At 40.3% G+C, this 21617-nt stretch overlaps 2 protein-coding genes across 7 annotated transcripts in view; both read left to right on the forward strand.

Moving 5' to 3' along the window:
* gjc2 (gap junction protein gamma 2) overlaps positions 1–21617 on the forward strand; it is a 36254-nt gene that overhangs the window by 12009 nt on the left and 2628 nt on the right. For 2 of the 6 annotated variants that reach the window (XM_037787635.1, XM_037787633.1), the window contains exon 4: positions 10942–11031. The exons of 1 other annotated variant lie outside the window; for it this stretch is intronic. The gene's annotated coding sequence lies outside the window, so the exon portion shown is untranslated. Of the gene's footprint in view, positions 1–10941; positions 11032–11078; positions 11199–18278; positions 19015–19810; positions 20446–21617 lie in introns of those variants that run through there. 3 more of the 6 variants (XM_037787637.1, XM_037787636.1, XM_037787638.1) reach the window with 3 other exon arrangements.
* On the forward strand, positions 529–3011 carry LOC119498608 (5-beta-cholestane-3-alpha,7-alpha-diol 12-alpha-hydroxylase-like). The gene has a single exon (XM_037787629.1). The coding sequence runs from the start codon at positions 569–571 to the stop codon at positions 2102–2104; it is 1536 nt and encodes a 511-aa protein (XP_037643557.1). The 5' UTR covers positions 529–568; the 3' UTR covers positions 2105–3011.

Raw genomic sequence — 21617 nt, forward strand, 5'->3', positions numbered from 1 at the left:
TGCAATCATACATAATGCACGATTCACTGTACTTCTTGCAAATAATTATATCTAAGCCTGAGGTGACAGGGCCAGTTCTGCATTAACAACAGAAAAAGTAAACAAAATGTACAAGTCCAACCAGCTATTCCAGCAGCTATAATAAATAAGTGATTGCCACATTTAACCAAGTCAATGAACTGCCGTCAGGGTCATCATTGTTTTCCTTATCAGAAAGTTTCACATGATGTTGACCTCTAGACACAAATTCCATTCCAGTGTCTTTACATTTTGTGTCAACAACTTCTTCTACAAATTAGGTAAAACAATTTATATTATAATGTGGCCTGTTCGTGGGCATTTTGAAAACCATGTGTTTATTCAGTTGACGCACAGCAAAAGTGTTGCTTCATGTTCTCTTCTGTTAAACGGTTTCACTGTTTAATGTTTTAATGGAAATGTATTTAGTAGGCAGCTCCTAGAATGCTGAAGCTGATCCCACAAGCAAAGGGAGGAGCAAAGGTCTGTATATCATGCAGGATGTGGACCTTAACACCAAATCTCTGTGTGGCTGTCAGAGGAATCAGTCATGGGAATTCTGCTGCCGATCCTTCTTGGCTTTCTTGCCGCTCTGATTGGAGGGCTGTACCTCCTCGGGGTGTTTAGACAGCGGCGACCAGGAGAACCCCCTCTGGATAAGGGGCTCATCCCTTGGCTTGGTCATGTTTTAGAGTTTCGCAGAAACACTCGTAAGTTCCTAGAGAGGATGAAGCAAAAGCATGGCGATGTGTTCACAGTACAGCTGGGAGGGTTTTACATCACCTTTATTCAGGACCCTCTGTCGTTTGGGTCACTTGTTAAGGAGAGCCGAGAAAAACTGGACTTCTACAAGTTTGTTGCGCATTTGGTGCGCAGGGTGTTTGGTTACACATCCGTAGAGGGGCATCAAAACATTCTCCAGATGTCCAGCAACAAGCACCTCAAGGGGGACGGCCTGGAGGTAATGACACAAGCCATGATGAGTAATTTGCAGACCCTCATGCTGCACAACATTGACTCGGCTGAAGACCAAAGAACTTGGATGGAGGACGGACTGTTTATGTACAGCTACAATATTGTTTTCAGGGCTGGCTACTTGTCTCTGTTTGGCAATGAGCCACATGAGTCAGAAGGGAGTGAGGAAAAAGCCAAAGAGAAAGACAGAGCTGAATCAGAAGCCTTATTTCACGAGTTTCGTAAATATGACCAACTCTTTCCCAAACTGGCTTATGGGGTCCTGCCACCAAGGGAGAGGCTGGAAGCAGACAGGCTATTGAGGTGCTTCTGGAACACTCTTTCAGTGCAGAAGATGAAGGTCAAGGATAACATCAGCCGATGGGTGTGGGACATCCAGCGGGCCAAAGAGGAGATGGGTATGAAGGAGTCAATGGTAGACAGGTACATGTTTGTGCTTCTTTGGGCCTCTCAGGGCAACACAGGACCTTCTGCATTCTGGCTGCTCCTCTTCCTCATGAAACACCCAGAAGCCATGACAGCAGTGAAGTCAGAGGTCGATAAAGTTCTGAAGGAATTTAAGCAAGAAGTCAAACATGGTGGCCCTTTAATCAACCTGACCCGTGAAATGCTGATGAAAACACCGATCCTGGACAGCGCTGTAGAAGAGACCCTCCGACTCACCGCTGCACCTCTCCTCACAAGAGCAGTGCTTCAGGATATGACTTTCAAGATGGCTGATGGTCGTGAATACTTCATTCGCGAGGGTGACAGAGTGGCATTGTTTCCTTACATTGCCATTCAAGTCGACCCAGAGATCCACCCCGACCCACAGTCATTCAAATATGACCGCTTTCTCAATCCAGACGGGAGCAAGAAAACAGATTTTTACAAGGCAGGGAAGAAGGTGAAATATTACAACATGCCCTGGGGTGCTGGAGTCTCCATGTGTCCTGGGCGTTTCTTTGCCACCAACGAGCTCAAGCAGTTTCTTTTCCTCATGTTGGTTTATTTTGAGTTTGAGCTGAAGAATCCCGATGAGAAAATACCTGAAATTGACCTCAGGCGATGGGGCTTTGGATCCATGCAACCTGACAGAGACGTTCAGTTTCGATACAGACTCAGATATTAAATCATTTTAATTTTTCTGATAAAATGATTTGTGATTTTCTCTCTAAGCTTTTATTTGACAATTATGTAGGAAACAGATTACACAATGAAGTGTTTTGTGTTTTTACACCAATGATGTGATAAGCACCTTTCATGTTTTAATATTGTTGGATACAGTATAACTACATTGTAAACCATTTTCTAAATAAGAACTATGATTGATTCCCTCCAGGTGTACTATACACAAATGCACTACTATTTTCTATGTTTTGAACAGTTTATTATGAATATAACTCCTCTTTCTTCTGTTTGCTAATGAGAGAGCAGTTCAATCCAGTCAACAATAATTCAGTAATCTTTGAATAAACAAATACTGTTGGTTTAACAAAATATTGTAAATATGACTGCTTCTTTGCACAGCTGTTTTCCAGCATGATATCCTTTCCAGTGAAGCTACATATCCAATGACTCACTGTGAATTGTCAATGTCTAATAATTTATCAAGCAAGACCAAAAGTCTACATAACTAGTTACATCTCATGTCTATGGAGGGGTGAGAACAAAAAAAAGTTGAAAAATCTGAGATGCCTTGCTTTGTTAATATTTTAAATTAATTTGTTAGATTGTTGTATCCTTAGTTCACCTTTGTTGAACAAAAGCACCTCTCTGTTTGTGTAACCTTAATATCAGAGATGGCGGGTGTTATCTAGCTTCTCTCTAAGGTATGAGTGATATTTAATCTGCCAATCAAGACAAAAATCTGTGGTTTTTAGGTATGCCCATGACTGGAACATCACTGGACTGGTTTCACTAGATTAAGGTCATGGTTAGGTTTTAGGTTAGGCTTGTTCACATGATTATGCATTAATGCTTGTCTGTTTTTAGATTTGTTTTCAACCTGTAATAAAGCCTTTATTTGACCAAAATAACAAAAGATCACATTTTATGATGCCAGGGCCTATTCATTTAATTTTCCTTGACCAGATAAACCTATTACATTGTGGTCTCTGAACTTTGTTTTACAATGTAATTGCCCAGTAGCCCATGACTGGCACTCCGTTGTCTTAGCTGGTTAATGTATGACATTATATATCACCATTTCTTAAACTTAAACTTTCTTAGAATCATCATATAAAGACATGGACAAAATTGTTGGTACTCTTCCGTTAAAGAAAGAAAAACTCACAATGGTCACTGAAATAACTTGAAACTGACAAAAGTAATAATAAATTAAAGCTGCAAGCAGCGATGAACGGGCCCTCGCCCCTACTTGCGCGTCGGGGATGCTGGCGGGACGCCGACCGACGCGGCCGGGCACCGTGAAACCGAAACTCTGACGAGCGCCACGACGCCTGCCGCAAGGCTCTACGACAAACGGTTCATGAGTTATGAAAGGGGGCGGGGCTAATGTGTAGGGGGCGGGCATAACCTTCACCAATGAAACAGGCACTCTCTGCTGAGTTATATGACACTTCCCACAAGACTCTACGACAAACGGATCACGAGTTATGAACGGGGGCGGGGCTAATGTGTAGGGGGCGGGCATAACCTTCACCAATGAAACAGGCACTCTCTGCTGAGTGATATGACACCTCCCACAAGACTCTACGACAAACGGTTCATGAGTTATGGAAAGGGGGCGGGGCTAACGTCTTGGGGCGGGGCTATGAGTATAATTTTTCATATACATGTCATCAGTACTGGACCACCATCATACCTGAGAGATTTGGGGCAGATCGGACTATGTACAGTTGAGTTACAATAACTGCCTGTTTCATGGCGAATGGCTGAAAATGGCCGCCACGCCACGGTCCGCTCGTTAAGTGAAAACTCACGATTTTAATAACTTTTCATCCTCAAGGTCTTAAGATGGTCCTGACCAAATTTCAAATCGATCTGATTAAATCTGTAGGAGGAGTTCGTTAAAGTACGCGGCCAATAAAACGCTAAAAGTGACATGAAATCCAATATGGCCGACTTCCGGGTGGGCGGAGCTAATGAAACCCAATGAGGAATATGTTTCAAATGATGAGTGGGATATGCATACCAAATTTCATGAATATCGGATCAACTTTGACAAAGTTAAAATTTCAACTGCGTTAGGGGGCGCTATAGAGCCGGCTAAACACACTGAGCCTAATGGCTACACATTTACATAAAGTTCACAGGTGTCTATCATTTTGCCAAATTTCATGAGTTTTCGAGTACCTAAAGGTATGTTCAAAATCTAAAAGACATAAGGGGGCGCTAGAGAGCAAATATGCCACGCCCAAGCAAAATTTCACTACTAAAATAAAGTAATTACTAGTTTGGATATGCGTGTAAAGTTTCATAAATTTTTGTGCATCCTAAAGTCTTCAAATATGCGTTCGTAAATTCTAAAATCACGCAGGAAATCCAACATGGCTGACTTCCTGTTTGCCGAAAAAATCTCAAAATCATTTAATCCAGGTATGAGGGCGTGAGCAATGACATACTTGAATTTCGTGAAGATCGAAGAAACTTTCTCCGAAAAACTGCGTACGTTAGGGGGCGCTATGGAGCCCCCTGGAGAAACCCGAGCCCAGTCACTCCAGAACATTGAATTTCCCACCAGTTCTGACGCATACTCCACTTTTCGTGAGTTTTGGGGATGGCTAAGGTCGTCAAAAACGCGATATTCCAGCAGAAAAAGAATAATAATACCCAGAAAAACAATAGGTTCCTTGCACTTCGTGCCAGGACACCGTTGGGTCCTGGCACTTTCGTGCTCGGGCCCTAATAAAAATTTAATGAAAATGAGATATTGCTTTTGAATTTTGGTTCAACGGAATCATTTTAAAAAACAAACTAATGAAACTGGCCTGGACAAAAATTATGGTACCCTTAACTTAATATTTTGTTGCACAACCTTTTGAGGCAATCACTGCAAACAAGCATTTTCTGTAACTCTCAATGAGACTTCTGCACCTGTCGACAGGTATGTTGGCCCACTCCTCGTGAGCAAACTGCTCCAGCTGTCTCAGGTTTGAAGGGTGCCTTCTCCAGACTGCATGTTTCAGCTCCTTCCACAGATGTTCAATAGGATTTAGATCAGGGCTCATAGAAGGCCACTTCAGAATAGTCCAATGTTTTGTTCTTAGCCATTCTTGGGTGTTTTTAGCTGTGTTTTGGGTCATTATCCTGTTTGAGGACCCATGACCTGCAACTGAGACGAAACTTTCTGACACTGGGCAGCACATTTCGCTCCAGAATGCCTTGATAGTCTTCAGATTTCATTTCACCCTGAATAGATTCAAGACACCCTGTGCCAGATGCAGCAAAGCAGCCCCAGAACATAACCTAGCCTCCTCCATGTTTCACATTAGGTACAGTGTTCTTTTCTTTGGATGCTTCATTTTTGCGTCTGTGAACATAGAGCTGATGTGACTTGCCAAAAAGCTCCAGTTTTGTCTCATCTGTCCAAAGGACATTCTCCCAGAAGCTTTGTGGTTTGTCAATATGCATTTTGGGAAATTCCAGTCTCACTTTTTTATGATTTGGTGTCCTCCTGGGTTGTCTTCCATTAAGTCCACTATGGCTCAAACAGCGACGGATGGTGTGATCTGACACTGATGTACCTTGACCTTGGAGTTCACCTCTAATCTCTTTGGAAGTTGTTCTGGGCTCTTTGGTTACCATTCGTATTATCCGTCTCTTCGATTTGTCATCAATTTTCCTCTTGCGGCCACGTCCAGGGAGGTTGGCTACAGTCCCGTGGACCTTAAACTTCTGAATAATATGAGCAGCTGTAGTCACAGGAACATCAAGCTGCTTGGAGATGGTCTTATAGCCTTTACCTTTAACATGAAGGTCTATAATGTTCTTTCTAATCTCCTGAGACAACTCTCTCCTTAGCTTTCTGTGGTCCATGTTCAGTGTGGTACACGCCATGATACCAAACAGCACAGTGACTACTTTTCACCCTTTAAATGGGCAGACTGACTGATTACAAGTTTGAAGACACCTGTGATGCTATTTACAGGACACACCTTAGTTTAATATGTCCCTATGGTCAAACTATTTTCAATCTTTTCTAGGGGTACCATCATTTTTGTCCAGGCCAGTTTCATTAGTTTGTTTTTTAAAATGATTCTGTTGAACCACAATTCAAAAGCAATATCTGATTTTCATTAGTTAATTTTCAGTAAATTTGTATTTATTATTACTTTTGTCAGTTTCAAGTTATTTCAGTGACCATTGTGGGTTTTTCTCTCTTTAACGGAAGGGTACCAACAACTTTGCCTACGTCTGTATACAAAGGTACATACATGGAATTTGACCTCTGCTTTTAACTCATCATAAGCATCGTGCTTTAACCACCAACCGTGTGGTTAAAGGACGACCCGCTCTACCCACTGAGCTACAGCCATCCCTGCATGTTGTTTCATACCTTACTTCCTCATTAGAAATGAACTGTTATCATCCTTAAATACTGTATTGTGGGTGTATCCCAATACTCTTAAAACGTTACACTATTTCCTCAAGTTGATGGTGGAGGACGTGGGTTATCGTGGTGATGTTGCTGCATCACAGCAATCATACAATATCACAAAATGGGTAAAAAATATAATGTTATGCAATTGAGTAACAATTCTGAGAATAGATATTTTTCTCTCAAAAGAACAGAGCAGTGTATTATTAAACAACTAGACTATAAGCCCACGACAGCACACACAGATAAAACAAAACACAGAGAAAGAGAGACAAAAAGGAAAAAAATTCTGTTCACTTGTTTACATAAAAGACAGGAAGATTACGCAGTGAATTCATTCTGGTACTAATGCATGCCATATGCACTTTCTACGTCATGTCCAGCATCTGACGAAAGTGGTAAGTGAAATTTAGAAAAACAATCCAATAGGTTGTTTTGTTGCGCCATCTCCTATTTAGCAGTTGTCCAATATTAGTCTCAGACTTTAACTGATACTGATACAATTACATTTTATGTTAATATACTATATACATTTTATACTGTTATTTTAATTCCTGTTTAGGTTTTGTCTAATTTGCTGCTGCATTAAAAAGGTTTACATTTGAATTGTAATTCCTGTTAATTTTGAAGATTTTTTACCAAGTTGTTGGTGTACGATTTATCATTTTAATGATAAAGACCAATTAAATAAATGTATGTATATGTATTTATTGGTCACATTTTGTTTTACAAAGGAAAGCAATGTTTAAGTCAAGTTTGATTTTGCCTTACACATAAATGAATCATCCCAGTCACTTCCAGCATACAGCTTATTAATTAAAGGTATCGGATCGGTACTCGGTATCGGCTGATACCCAAAGCCCAGGTATTGCTGTGGGGACTGAAAAAGAAGGATCGGTGCATCCCTAGTTAGGACTATGTTTGTAGAGTTGCATAGAGTGCAGTAGAATGGGTTTTCGGTTGCAAAAACACAGCTGCTTTGATGTGGGTCGAAACATTCACTGCTGTTTATTGCTGCGGATGGCATGCCCACACACACGGAAACCAACTCACGCACACATCTGGTACTAATGCATGCCATATGCTGTACTTCTACGTCATCTCCCGTATCTGATAACACATGGAGGAAACTTAAGAAAAACAAGCTAATGGGTTCCTTTTGCTTTGTTTAACCCTATTCAATTTAGCAGCTGTCCAATATTAGACCAAATTAATCTTAAAACATACAATAAGTGACCAGAAAAAACAAAAAACCTTGTGATAAGCCTGCAGTAAATACTACCTTTGGTAATCCTACCAACAAAATAATTACTACCTTACAATGAGTAATGTGAGACTGGGTCAGAGAGGTGTTTTTTAAACCCTATTGTCATTTTTGAAGATTATGTTTGTGGACTTGTATTTGATTACCTTATCTTAAAATGTGTGTCATATATTTTCACCTCCATTTGCAATAATAGTGGGACAACATATTACTAGATTGATGTTTGACTTCATGGGAAATTCTGAAATCAGTTTTGATTTCACTGCCTAAATATTCAATCTCTGGGACTTCAATTTGTTGGTATAAACACAAAGTCACTGTACAGTGGATCAGTTTTATGCTTGAAAACAAATTAGTACAGGTACCCTCTGTCAGGCAAAATTACAATTTTGAAAGGAAACATGTAAACCCCTTACTGTACATCAAATATCACTTTGAATTAAGTTAATTTTTTACCTAAAGACAGACATGCCATTACATCTCATGTATGTAACACACAGTTCCTCATGTGGGTTACTGATATGTCAGCAGCCGTGATCAGAGCCCATGATGGTGTCATGTTTAATCGCCATTCAGGGATTAAACATCGCCGGAGGAGGGTTTGATGGCAGCCCTCTTAGCTGCCATGCATGTGAGATGCTGTCAGCTTTTGTTACAGTATGTCATTCCAGTGATGTTTTTCGGAAACTTGACGTGCCTTTGAAAAATGACCCCGTTTTATCCGCCTTGCTCTCAAACTTGCAGCTAACTGCGCAATATATAGTTGCAGTTTTGTCCCAACTAACAACCACCCAACTAATCTCCTGTTTCCAGGATAATTGAAATGCTCGCTTTTGCTTCAGACCATAAACTGTCTTTACCTGCTGCCATATTCTTGCGAGAGCCGATCGGTACTGTAAATGTGCAACTCTCAACAGAGATAAGAATGATGGTCATTGTTTCAAGGGCGGTTACATATCTGGGGCAAGCTGACCTTGCCACAATCTGAAGTGTGATAAAGATAAAGTTGCCCTAACGCCCACAAAACAAATCAAAAGTGAGCATGGCTCACATATCCCCGCTCACTGTTTCACCCCTACTGATGTAGGGCCAAAGGTTTTGCCCTTTTGGAACTAATAATTAATTGATAAATTATGTAATGGCAATTTTCATATCTGCATTAAGGCAGTGTACCTTTAGATAATCTCAGGGCCTCACATGTTCAACTTTGTCACCATAAGACAGTGACTCGACGGTTTTGCCTTCTGTAACTGTAAACATCAGATTGCTGAAATACTTGTTATGTCTTGTAATGCTCTGTTGTCTGCTGTGTGCTGACGCATTGAAACACTTTCTATCCTTCTCTTCTTTGCACTTATCTATGTGTTATGCTTTAGTATAAATACTGACTACTCTTGTGTTCGGGGCTCACTTGCCACAGTCCACTCAGGTGGCTGTGCTCGTGAGTCCATCTGCAGATGCTTTTCTTATTAATATATGCTTTTTTATTAAATTTAATTGAAAGACAAGTTGTGACCTTGGTTTGTGTCTTGTTTTAACAGAAACTGCCACCACAGTTGTCAACTATTAATATTTTGATAATTGATTAATTGGTTTGAGTACTTTTTTCAGAAAATGAGGTCAAAATTCTCAGAATCACAGTTTTTGGCCAAAATTTCAAAAGATTTGGGCACCCTGGACTTCTAATCCCCAAAAGGCACAACTACACCACACTGTCAACCATCATACCAAATTTGAAGTTCCTAATTAAAATAGTTTCCGAGTTCTGCTCCGGAAACAAAAGTGTGACATGCGAACAGACGGAAGGACGGACGGAGGGACGGACACGCAGAGCGCTATATACCCCCGAGTATATTGTCGCGGGGGTATCATAATACGTCCTTTGTTTTGAACTATACAAAGCAGAGCGCAGATCCCTGTTTCTTGTCTTTCTGTCTCGCTGACACTCAGAGAGCAGATCAGAACCATTTGCAAATGCTTAATCAATAAAACTCTCAACATGATGATACAAATATGTATTGTGTTGGATTTCAATAATTTCATTTTCCAGTAGACACAGTGACCCTGTCGGGATAATGGTGAAACCTGAAAATTCAAGAATTTGCTAGAAATCCTCACTTGCTATTCTTTCACACGAGCCCAGTCTCTCGGGAAGTCGTATAAATACCCCGACATCACACGGACATCCTGCGTGTCATGAGGAAGCATTTCAGGCTTTTTGCGTGTCATTTGTACGCCATGCAACAAAACTATGATAACATCCGCAGCAACAAAACCACTTAGTTATGTTTAAGAAAAATGTCATGGTTGGACTTATAATAAGTATCTAATCTAATTAAAATGCTTTTTCGGGAAAATAAGCTGTTTACATAGTCTGTGTTGTTCCTTGTATGAATACACATGAATTATTATCACACAATACAAGCTGCTACTTTAATGTAGGTTTGCATGTAAGTTCAACTTCAACAGCACTACATTTCTGATACAAAAAGAGGACAAGAGGTCAAACAAAAAAGAATAAAAGATCGTCATGTTTTTTGGTATGCCATGGCGCATCAGGAAAAGGAGTTGTCATGCCTTATTTCCATCACTTGACAAAAAAACAACAAATAGCCCTCTGCAACCAGCTGAGGAAAAGCCTTCCACAAGCTTTCTCGGCCTTGAAAATAACCTTTGAAAATGGCAGCAAATAAAACATTCAGCACGTTTCAGAAGAAAGGTTTAAGTGGGAAATAAAACATGTAGAACATCCAGAAATGCACTGGAGGTTGACTAAGCCCCTGAAAAAATGATGTTGGAAATAATGTGGATAACCAGTGATAACTTTGGTAGTAATCTCACATGTCATGCAGGCACGCACACACACTTGTGCACACTCACACAAAGCTAAATCGGGAAAAACAAGGTTTTGGAGGTCCACAGCTACGTCACTGCTAATTTCTGGGTGAATGAATGGGGTTGTAGTAGGAGTCATGCTGAATTAAATAAATAAACAGTCAGTGGTCATGGCCATGGAGGCAGACGGGCTGGGGAACAATGGGGCCTTTGGCAGGATGCTGGTCTCCTGAGTGTCCTGCCTGTACTTGGTGGTGAGGGGTTTTGAAGAAAAATGACCCATTGTCTCTCTCATCCTGCTTCTGAGCCTGAGCAGTGAAACGATGCCTCTGGATGCCCGCCCAGGATGACCTACCATGAAGAATAGAATAAGCTCCTGCTTTATCCGCATGGACAGGTAGGTAGAGCCTTCATTATCCTTTTTTTCACTGTGGTGTTGTGGATTATGCTGCTCATAGTAAGCAGCTGTTGGCTTTATATGCATAAGGCTTGATTTTTTTTTACCGGCATTTGAATTCAACTGGAGAAATAGAAGTTGGTGCAACTTGAAGTGGCAGAAAATAAGTAGGTTTGCTTGTTACATTTTTGCCTAAACATGATCTAAGCATTTTTTTATTCAATCTTAATTAATAGAGAGTGTTTAAAAAGTTGTGCTTAACACCATGCTGAGAGGTTTAGTTTTAATGCCGTTGTCTCACATGGTGTTGTTGTCTCACTTGGTGTTGGTGTCTCACTTGGTGTTGGTGTTTTGTATATCATCGTTGGACATTGAGAAATAATAAGAACATGAGGGTCAAATCGATTTTTTTAACCTTCTTTTAACCTTTATCTTTGCTCCCTCTTTTTCGCGGTAGCCAAGATAGCACACCAAGGTTACAAAGTTACAAAGGTTATAAAAATAAAGCATGTCAAAAACAGACCAGGGACAATTCAAAATAGAGCATGTTACAAACAGACAAGGGACAACACATACATAATACAAATCCAGTTTAGGAATAGCAATTTCATTCTTCAGTTACACAGTTTTCTATCACATCTTTGAACCCTCCCAGTCTGAATAATATCCTATGACCAGGGTGCAAAATAGGAGAAAACTGTCCAAGTTCTGAGTAAATGCTGAGTTCCTAAGAACCGCCATCTACTAAAGTGGAAATCATACCAGCTGTTGATGAGTGATATGAGATCACACAGATATGAAGGGAGTTTACCCGGTATGTCTTAATGAAGGCCAGGAAACCAGATCATAAAGTACGCAGTGATACGTACAGGACAATGAGTCGGATATAAAATGTAGAGAACCGTGGAAGTGTAGAGGAGGCAGCATGCAAAATATATATAGACTATATAATATGTGTTTCTAGTCAACCATCAAATAGTAACAATAAAATTTGAATGGTACTGTTTCTATAAAGCAAAAAAATATATATTAAGTAGGAGTATTTCAAATCAAAAACACAAAAATAACCTACTCCAGTGGCACAGAGATGCGAGCATGTTTAACAGGAAAGCAGTCGTCAAAGCCTGAAACAATGAGACCATATAACAACCCTTCCTGTTTATAGCCTCCACATGAACTGTTATAGTTGTTGGTATTTTTACACTCCTCAGCTATCATTAGATTAGATGCATTAAACCTGCAGTAGGCAGAATATTTTTGGCATCATTGGGCAAAAATTCCGTAATAACCTTTCAGCATATTGTAATTTAAGTGTTCTGAGAGAAAACTAGACTTCTACACCTCCTCATGGCTCTGTTTTCAGGCTTTAAAAAATCTACCTTGTCATCCACCCATGACGGGAGACTTTGGCCAATCACGGGTCATTTCAGAGAGAGAGCGTTCCTATTAAGCGCTCCTATTGGCTGTGCTACGGCTGGTGGGCGGTGCTTGGTATTTCCTCAACTGTTCTCAACATGGCTGACGGGTCACAAACTTTCTCATTTTACAGCTAAACAGTGCACTACAAGATGTTTCTGAAAACGTTTGAGGGAAGAAATAGGCATTACAGTAACATAATATTGATTCATATTTGATCAGTGCTGCCTAGTTTGACCGTTTGATCGGAGTTCGTGAGTGATTGACAGCTGCTCAGCGACGGCAAGGCTCCAGCTCGGCTCTGATTAAGTTGTTTTCCTCCGGTCTGTGAAATCTTGCAGATGCCATTAGGAGCACCGGAGGACACAGAGGCACAATATTTTTTTCAGATGACCTATCTCATGCACTACTGTCAGGATATAGTGATATAAAAATAACTTTTTTAAAATCACATTTGCTCCATTTCTACCCGTTTTAAATGCCTTAAAATACTGTAACTCAAACTTAAAGTCTGTGAAGGATTCAGCTGTGATGTTTGTGTCATGAGGACCTGATGCATGTTTGTTTTCCACCTGATGTTACTCTGGTACATTGCTCCCAGTATCAGGAATCTCATGTCTGAACAGTGAAAACAGTCTACCACAGGTCATTGACATCAGAGACTTCTAAAGTCAGACAAATGAATGTTTTCCAGGAGTCTGTCTTCATTGAATACATGAATGCCATCTAGTGGATAAAAGCGTGCAGATAAGCTACATACTAATGTAGTCTTTCAATTATATCTATTCAATAGCATGTGTTCTTTTTATATTAAATGAATGCCGACAATATTTCCTTTATTACACATTATTACATAATCATTCATCTTGAAGGTCAGTCTTTTGCTGTTGCTTATGTTAGCCAATGCCTTTTGCTCAGCAGATTGCATTTTCTTATCACTGAGCTGTATAGCTGAGCTGTCACGTCAGTTGATCTGAGCTTTTGTTGCGTAAGTGTACGCAAGAGAGAGAGGGTATATCTGCTGTTATCAGTGCGATCCTGCAGCGGTGCTACAAGGAGTTCACTGAGTTAGAGAAGGGCAACGGCATTAAGGCATCTGGAAGGAAGGAGCTGCAATAAACATATCTCTGGTAGTCCAAATGACCCTGTCTAGGTCTGCTGCTCCTTTGGGCTTGCCCCAGATCAGCCCATGACATGGCCAGTTAAGACAAGATAATGTCAGAGATTAACGCCCTCCAGCTCTGCAAGCAAAACGCTGTTATTTTGTTTATTTGGATGGGTAGTTGTGTGTTGGATTTCACTGCCCTGATGGAAAACTTCATCAGCAAGTGAAAAATAATGACAGGGAATAAGACAATTAAGAAATACGTACATCTTGTGACCTGAATATTATTTTATTGATTCACTTGAGGGTTCAATTGTCTTGTCAAATATATGACCCTGGTTTTGAATACACATTATCATCAGTCTTGTTTTCATTTTTTTTTTTCTATTTTTAATGTGAGAGACCCACTATGGTCCGTGAGCTGTCAAGCAAATCTAATATCAGGAGGGCATGTAAACATACAAATTTTTTTTGCTCCATTGGATCCAATGTCTGAATGAAAATACTCAGTGATAATAATGTTTGAGAAAAAAATCTGTGTGTTTACATGCCCTACTGATTATTAGATTTGCTTGACATCCCTCGGACCATAGTGGGTTTTCAACTGAGCTGCAATTTAGCTTGTCAGCAAGATAACCAAACATGATATGGCCCCACTGCATCTATAGCCTACAGTCAATCATGTACCAGTCTTTACAACTTTTCTATGGAAAACTGGCGCACTGATGAAAACGGGCAAAAAGTCAGCTCATATCAGATTGTTAATTATGACGGGAATGTCTGATGGGTGAGGCAACACATTATTACTTCCTGCTCATAAGAGGTCAGGTCTCTTCTTAATCTTTACTACCAGAATGATTGTAGTACGTCAGCGCAGTAATAAATGGAACCTCCTTCTGGGACAGGAAACGAACCTGAAAAAAAACCGGAATATAATATTCAGAACTATGTTTTTATTAGTGTATTATCACCTGATAATAAGAATCGTTGTGTTTTCCGTAGCTTAGAATGAGCCCTTCATATCTATTTAGGGAGCGGGTTCTCTTCACAGAGTTCTCCATGTTGCTTCACCATGTTTCTACAGTAGCCAAGAATGGACAAACCAAAACACTGGTTCTAGAGAGACCCTTTCGTGTTTTTACGTTACCTGAAGGCCACCGTAGTTCTCCGACACGCTTGTGAAACTGCGGTAACGAGAGTTCGCAGAGTGCAAATCCGTGGTACCGCCAGCCGCCATCAGACATCCTTTGCTCCTAAAGTAGTGTTGTTATGGTAAGGATGGCCTCTGAGCGATGCTTACAACGCAGCTCATGTTACCGCAGTCTTGGAATGAGAGGAGTGAGCAGAGGGGTACTCAGTTGGTTGCAATCTGCAACCACACTGTACCTTTAAAATATTGCTATATATCCTCATTTTCTCCAGTGCTTTAAATAGTTTGACATGCATTTTTTAGTGAGTGCAGATGGAATGAAGATGAGGGCACCTGTTATGTTAAATAGTTTTGGGAAATGATGGAATACCAGACACTTGTTTTTATTCCTTTTTACACATTCAGAAATAGTAACCAAATAAGTTTTTTTGTTTAATTGTACAGTAGTGTTGCTGCTCATTTTCAGTATACAAGTTGCTTTGCTCATGTGGGAGACGCAGAGCCCTGGCTGAGGGAAGTTGTCGGCATCCACCTCAAGGCTTTTCATCTCAGTCGCTTCAGTGGAGTCCAGCCTTAGTAAAACTGGCACGGGACGCGCTCACCCCGGGGGTATGATAGGCTCGGCTGAGAAACTGGGAGAAAAATGAACAAATGAGATGGGACTGCCACCACTCTCAGGCTGCCTATGGGATAGCCCCCCACAGCCTGGTAAGAGCAGTTTAATGATAGTAGTAGGGGAGATGAGAGAGAGGAGGAGTCCAAGCACCAAGTTGCATGTTTTTTGCTCTGGTGTCTTGTGTCACTCTTTTCTCTGAGGGAGGGGGGGGCATCCAAGTCACATGGTGGAGCTTGATCTGTTACATAAACACAGACCTCCACAGCCCCCAGTCTGCTCGCATCAACTTTATTCAGTAAATACATGTGGATAAAACTCTTGTGTGATGACATTGGTGGCGGCCAAGGAGAGTTGTCGAGATGTTCACTCCTCCGTGTTGCATCACTTCGGCAAACCCTCACAGCTCCCAGTGACCTCTCAAAGGTGAAACTGTCTGGGAATAGCGAAACCATTCTGTTAAGATATGCCTGTGATTTAAAACAGAATGCAGTATAATTATGAAATGATTCATACAGCAAGTGCACCACAGCAATTATTTTTCATTAATTTAAGATTGTCTTTGTGTTTAATCATCAGCTGTCAAGTTAGATTATTTGAAAATTGTTCGCATCTCACAGATGCTACCACAACTGAAAAAAAAAAAAAGATCTGCTCTATTTTACATTTAACTCTAAATATAACCTAATGAATATTAAACATTATCATTTGGCTGTCATATGATGCCAGTCCTTGTGACAAGAGCAATGTCAAACAATGTCTTACAGGGGAATACTGTAATACTTGCCCGGCTCTGGGCAGTCCAATCAATATTTATCAACATGGACTACAGTTTCCCAAAGCTACAATAGCCTGAATCGTCAGAGGACACGGGGACAACACATTCAAAACTAGACAGTCATTGGTTTGACTGAATGCATTTGAGCACTTTTGTTTTTTGCTTAAAGTAACTGTGAGCAAATCAAATGTTTTAATCCAGTTTCAAAGACTAATTAATTGTTGGGGCGAAAAAAATCGATTCTTTTTTTATTCCCCTTTTTGCCAAAATTGTAGTATTTGCCATCATCACATAAATGCCGCTCTATCATCAAAGAACATTGAAATGAAGGAATTAATTATGAACTGTTTTTCAACGATTAAAATAAAAAGACAAGGATGGATTTAAATAACGTATAATAAATATGTTTGTTTCTTTTGTACATATAGTTTAAGGTTAAACATTGTACTGTGAGGTTCTGAGAATAACCTAAAATGAAAGGAGAATAAGGGTTATTTTTTAGTTTTTTAGTACTGTAGGAATAACACAATTATAAAGATGGGTAACCACAATTGAAAAAGAAAAGTTTCTATTTTAGGTTCATCACCACATATAACTTTAAGAAACATGGATTACAACACACACACAGACGGAGAGCGACTTCATTCTCTGCTCAGGACAACATTACTCCTCCATATCTTTAACATTACATAGCAAATAGTTGGATATTGTATATTGTATAGAGCACCTATAACCTAATTATATCAAATACAGGACTGTTAATAAAAACACATTTTATAACATACAGTATAACGTATGACCAGTATATTTATAACAATTAGAGTAGAGCATAGTGGCCCCTCAGTGAGTGTTAATTGTAAATCCCAGGAAAATCTACCAACTGTTGTGGAACATAAACTCAAATTGACTTTTAGTTGAATGTTCAACTTACCAACCGTCTTCACTGGACCATCTGTGTCTTTTGGATGACGATGAAGATTTAGGATGCAGAGGAATGCGCTGCAACTTCAAAACACGTGCTTATCCGTCCCTTAGGGATAGCACATGTCCAAACCCCAAATGCTCTAGTCATTCCAGCAGCATCCCCTGTCTTCTTCTCCTCAGTGCTGCACCAGGGGTGCTCGCTATACGCCACATCTCCTCCGTCAGACGGAGAGGGGAGCCCTGAAGGCGAGGCCCTCGGGAGGAAGACGGGTCCTGCAGGGCCCAGATGGCTGCAGCTCTCAGAGCTTTCTCTCGACCGCAAACTACTCAGACATAATGAGATTTAAATGCAAAGACATCTCATTCTTGACACTGCAGTTGTCTTTGCTCTCTAACTAGCTTAATATCCTTATTACGACACAGGAAAATCAAGAACGGAGTTGACAGTGTGATCTGATTAATGATGGCCTTGCTGGTGTTGTTGAACGTTATTCTTGGCTTTATGGCTGTACACAGGTCATAATTAAGGGTTATTGAGGGCCTTTGTGAAAGTACCATTCTAATAATATGGTCACTGTGACAATGACCAGACACATTTCATTAACGCAAGCCAGACAACTAACCCGTTTATCTGTCCTCTATTAAAAGTAGTTGACTTTAGATCCCTTCCCAAACCTGACAGCGAGGTCTGGCACATGCAATAAAGAGATGGAGGAATTCCCGTCCCATCTTAATCTTGCATGAATCACCTCCTCATCTGTGCTTTGTCATGTTATTTCGGTCCTTCAAAAAAGAATGTAAGGAAGTGTGTGTGAGAGAGAGAGAGAGATTTCTGTCCACATACAGCCGCTCTTGCCGTCATGTGAAGAAATGCCTCAAGTAACAACATGTGCTAATGCGCCCCACAGGCCAAGTAGAAAGCTTGAAAGTGTAAACACCAAGTCGGAAAAGACGTGCCGCAATAGCGCAGAGTGCAACCTGTCCACTGCTCTGTTATCTGGCCATCCGCCTGGACGGAGGATCTAAATATTATGACACTTGATATGACTGAGCGTACCTGCTGGTTACATTTCTAGCGGATCTGCACCGAGGCAAGGTGGCTTATGTCTCGGTGACACTTCTGTCCTCGAACTCCCTGTCTTTGTGTCCCCAAAAGTTGTTTTTTTCATAACTAACTGACACCCACTGTAAACTGTTATGCAATTGACAGATAATATAGAGGTTATGAATCTGCATTTAGTGTGGTTGATGTGTGTGATGGAGAGAGGAAGAGGTGTGGATGTTTAGCCTATTTTTTTAAATGCGTGTGAAGTGTGTCACGGCTCTATACATGACCTTTTTTCTAAGAGTGAGCTGCTACTGCTGTTGCTGTATAAAAGGTTAGAGGGCATGCAGACATTAACCTACAAGAAGCTGAGGTACATAGATAGATGGAGCTGTAAAGAGAGAGAGAGACAGAGGGAGACAAAGTAAGAGAAACAGAAAGAGAGAGAGAGCGAGGAAGAGACCTTCATCATCTGTGTTACAAATGTTGCACATGAGCGTTGGGGGGGGAGGCTGACTGTGTTGCGATTAACACGCTCCCTCAGCTGGGTGTTCATTTCAATCTGCAGTACGATATCCTCAAGTCTGAACCCTTGGATGAGGGTCACTTGCCAGAGGAGGATTTTTTTTCTGCCTCTCTGTTTTTTATACTTCCTTCTTGGGCAGAAGGCTGGTGTAATAGAAACCAGACACAAGCCAGAATGTGAGGCATTCACAGCGGCGAGACCTCACTTCTTCACAGAGTGGGAAAACGGAATAAATAGAAAGTCTATAGTCTGATAAGTTCTGTCGTTTTTTGGTCCGTTTTTGCCATTCTGGGGGTTATCAATAAGACGGAAAAAGGCCAGGACATTAGGATGAAAGTGGTATTCCATGGATCAGACTGTGCAGGGGATGTCTAGAGAGGGCACAGGAGACCTTCAGGATGGGAAATGCATGTGCAACTTTTCCAGGTGGGTTGTTTCAGTTCTTGAATTTCCTCTGAAGAAACTGTATGCTAGTTTCTGTTCAATTGTCCTGTCATATCATTGTAAACGCACATTTTTTTTACAATGAAATTGTGGACTGTTTGTGAGGTCCTGTGTCTGAATTCACCCTGCAGGAAGATCATTGCATGCCATCGCAGTAGTCTTTCAAATATAAATATTCTGCTATGAAGACAAGCAATTGAACCAATGTTACAAAAGGCTATTCACCCAATGCAATACATTATGTTTAATAATGTCAAATATAGTGGGCCTGCATCTGCATTTATGAGGCTCCTACAATTGAAAATATGAATACGTCTTAGACATACATTATGTTCTTAACTATCTTATTAAACTTTATTACACCTTTCATTTAAAAAGTGGTTTAACGAGTTTAAATATCATGAGTGGATGTATTTAACCAATTTTTATGTTTTCTGTAACTACAATACATCTGTAGCTAATATTGTAAAACATGATAATCTGTATTTATGAAACATTAAAATCCTAAAAAGTATTTTTTTCCCCTATTTTAAAAAAAATATTGTAAATGAAAAACGTCTACGACTTGGAGTAAGTTGCTTTGAATGATATGTTTGCATGTATTAATTTAATTTTTTTATATTCTTATTTTATTCTAACGTTTTTATCTATTCTTTTGTTATTATATTGTTTAACTTGCACCAACAAAACCAAAGCAAATTCCCAGTGTATACCTTACACCTGGCAATAAACACCATTCTGATTCTGATTCTGATTCTGATTAAGCAAAAATGTATGAACCCAAACATGATCTTTGTTGCATTTACATTGCTGCATTATCTTCAGTGAAATCTAATCTTTATTTATTAAACGGGCAAGTCCCACTTAGATTATATATCTCCTTTCAGGGAGATCTCGTTAAAATGGCAACAGTGCTGAAAATTAAAGACAGACAAGGCAGCAAATTATCAGCATAACAAGCTGCAAAACACGCCAACAGCAGGCGGATATCTCAAGATCACTTCAATGTTGGGGTATGATGTTGCTGCCATGATACACCTCAAACAAAAAATCCTCAGTGTAGCGGCCCTCCTGTCATGCCATCCTGGGGCAGACATGAGTCGCCCACCATAGGTGCCATCTGTCCCTGTGTGGCTGTACCCCTCCCGAGTGTCAGCAGTGCTGGATCTGGAGGGGAGGCCTCGTGGCGGAGCAACAAGCCTCTCCTGTTCACTCAGATGGCAGGGGAGATGGCACATCCCACGCCAGGGAACACAGTGCCGCAGTCATGAGATCAACATGAACTCTGCGGCTCTGCCCCCCATGAATGAAGGGGACAGAAGCGTCATATACGCCGTCTCCTCATCGCAGCTTCATTCACCTCGCAGAGTCAGAGGATGATACTGCGAGGTTTCATGTCATCTGTTCTCTTCTGTATGTGTCCCTTGTTGCAACACAGAGTACAGTATGGCTTCTGAAGTGGCTCTCTGAGTGTGCCAGAATGCTTTTTTTTCTATATTCTGTCAGTTTCATTTAGCGTTTTCAGCCTGTCACCCTCTTGTTCAGTGTTCAGCGTGTTCTTTGGTCAAAGCTATAATCAAAATGGTTGTTGTTGCTGGTGGGTTTGTGCATGGCTGATGAAGTGTTTTTCTTTTTTTGTTTTAATCATTTTAACCCTTTCACAAATCATTTAAATCTGTTAGAAGGGGATATTAGAAATACTGTGGGATCTGCATGTTCAGATAAGGTGACTGAATGACATCACCCTTCTCAAGGACATGAATCTACACAAGCCAGTGTCGTGTGTCTGGCTGTACCATAGATCCACATTGGATTATATGGTTAGTAGATTCATCAATGATTAACTGATTGACAGAAAATAAATCAGCAACTAGTTTGATAATCTATCATTCATTTAATCATTGCCAAGAATTATCTAGTTCCATCCTCTCAAATGTGATTATCTTGCCGGTTTTATTAGTATCCGGTGATAGTAAATTGAATATCTTTGGGTTATGTGAGTGGTAGTAAAATCAAATAAGACATTTGAAGATGTTACCTTGGGTTCTGGGACATTTTACAGATGAGAAAATAACCTGCAGATTAATTGATAATGAACATAATTGTTAGTTGCAGGTCCAGTCTGGATTTGCTTTGGCTAGGCAAAAATAGCACAGACATTTAATAAAAGGAATACAAATTTAAATAGTATATAAAGTAGGGCTGTCATCGATTAAAATAGTTAATCACGAATAATCGCAAATCAATCACATATTTCTTTATCTGTTCAAAATGTACCTTAAAGGGAGATTTGTCAAGTATTTAATACTCTTATCAACATGGGAGTGGGCAAATGCTTGCTTTATACAAATGTATGTATTTAATTATTATTGTAAATCAATTAGCAACACAAAACAATAACAAATATTGTCCTGAAACCCTCACAGGTACTACATTTAGCATAAAGAATATGCTCAAATCATAACATGGCAAACTGCAGCCCAACAGGCAACAACAGCTGTCAGTGTGTCAGTGTGCTGACTTGACTATGACTTGCCCCAAACTGCATGTGATTATCATAAAGTGGGCATGTCTGTAAAGGGGAG

The sequence above is a fragment of the Sebastes umbrosus genome, chromosome 12 (genome assembly GCF_015220745.1).
Source record: "Sebastes umbrosus isolate fSebUmb1 chromosome 12, fSebUmb1.pri, whole genome shotgun sequence".
Taxonomy (NCBI): domain Eukaryota; kingdom Metazoa; phylum Chordata; class Actinopteri; order Perciformes; family Sebastidae; genus Sebastes; species Sebastes umbrosus.

What these genes read in the sequence shown, in the direction of transcription:
- LOC119498608 (XM_037787629.1), top strand. Translation starts at nt 569, where the DNA reads ATGGGAATTCTGCTGCCGATCCTTCTTGGCTTTCTTGCCGCTCTGATT.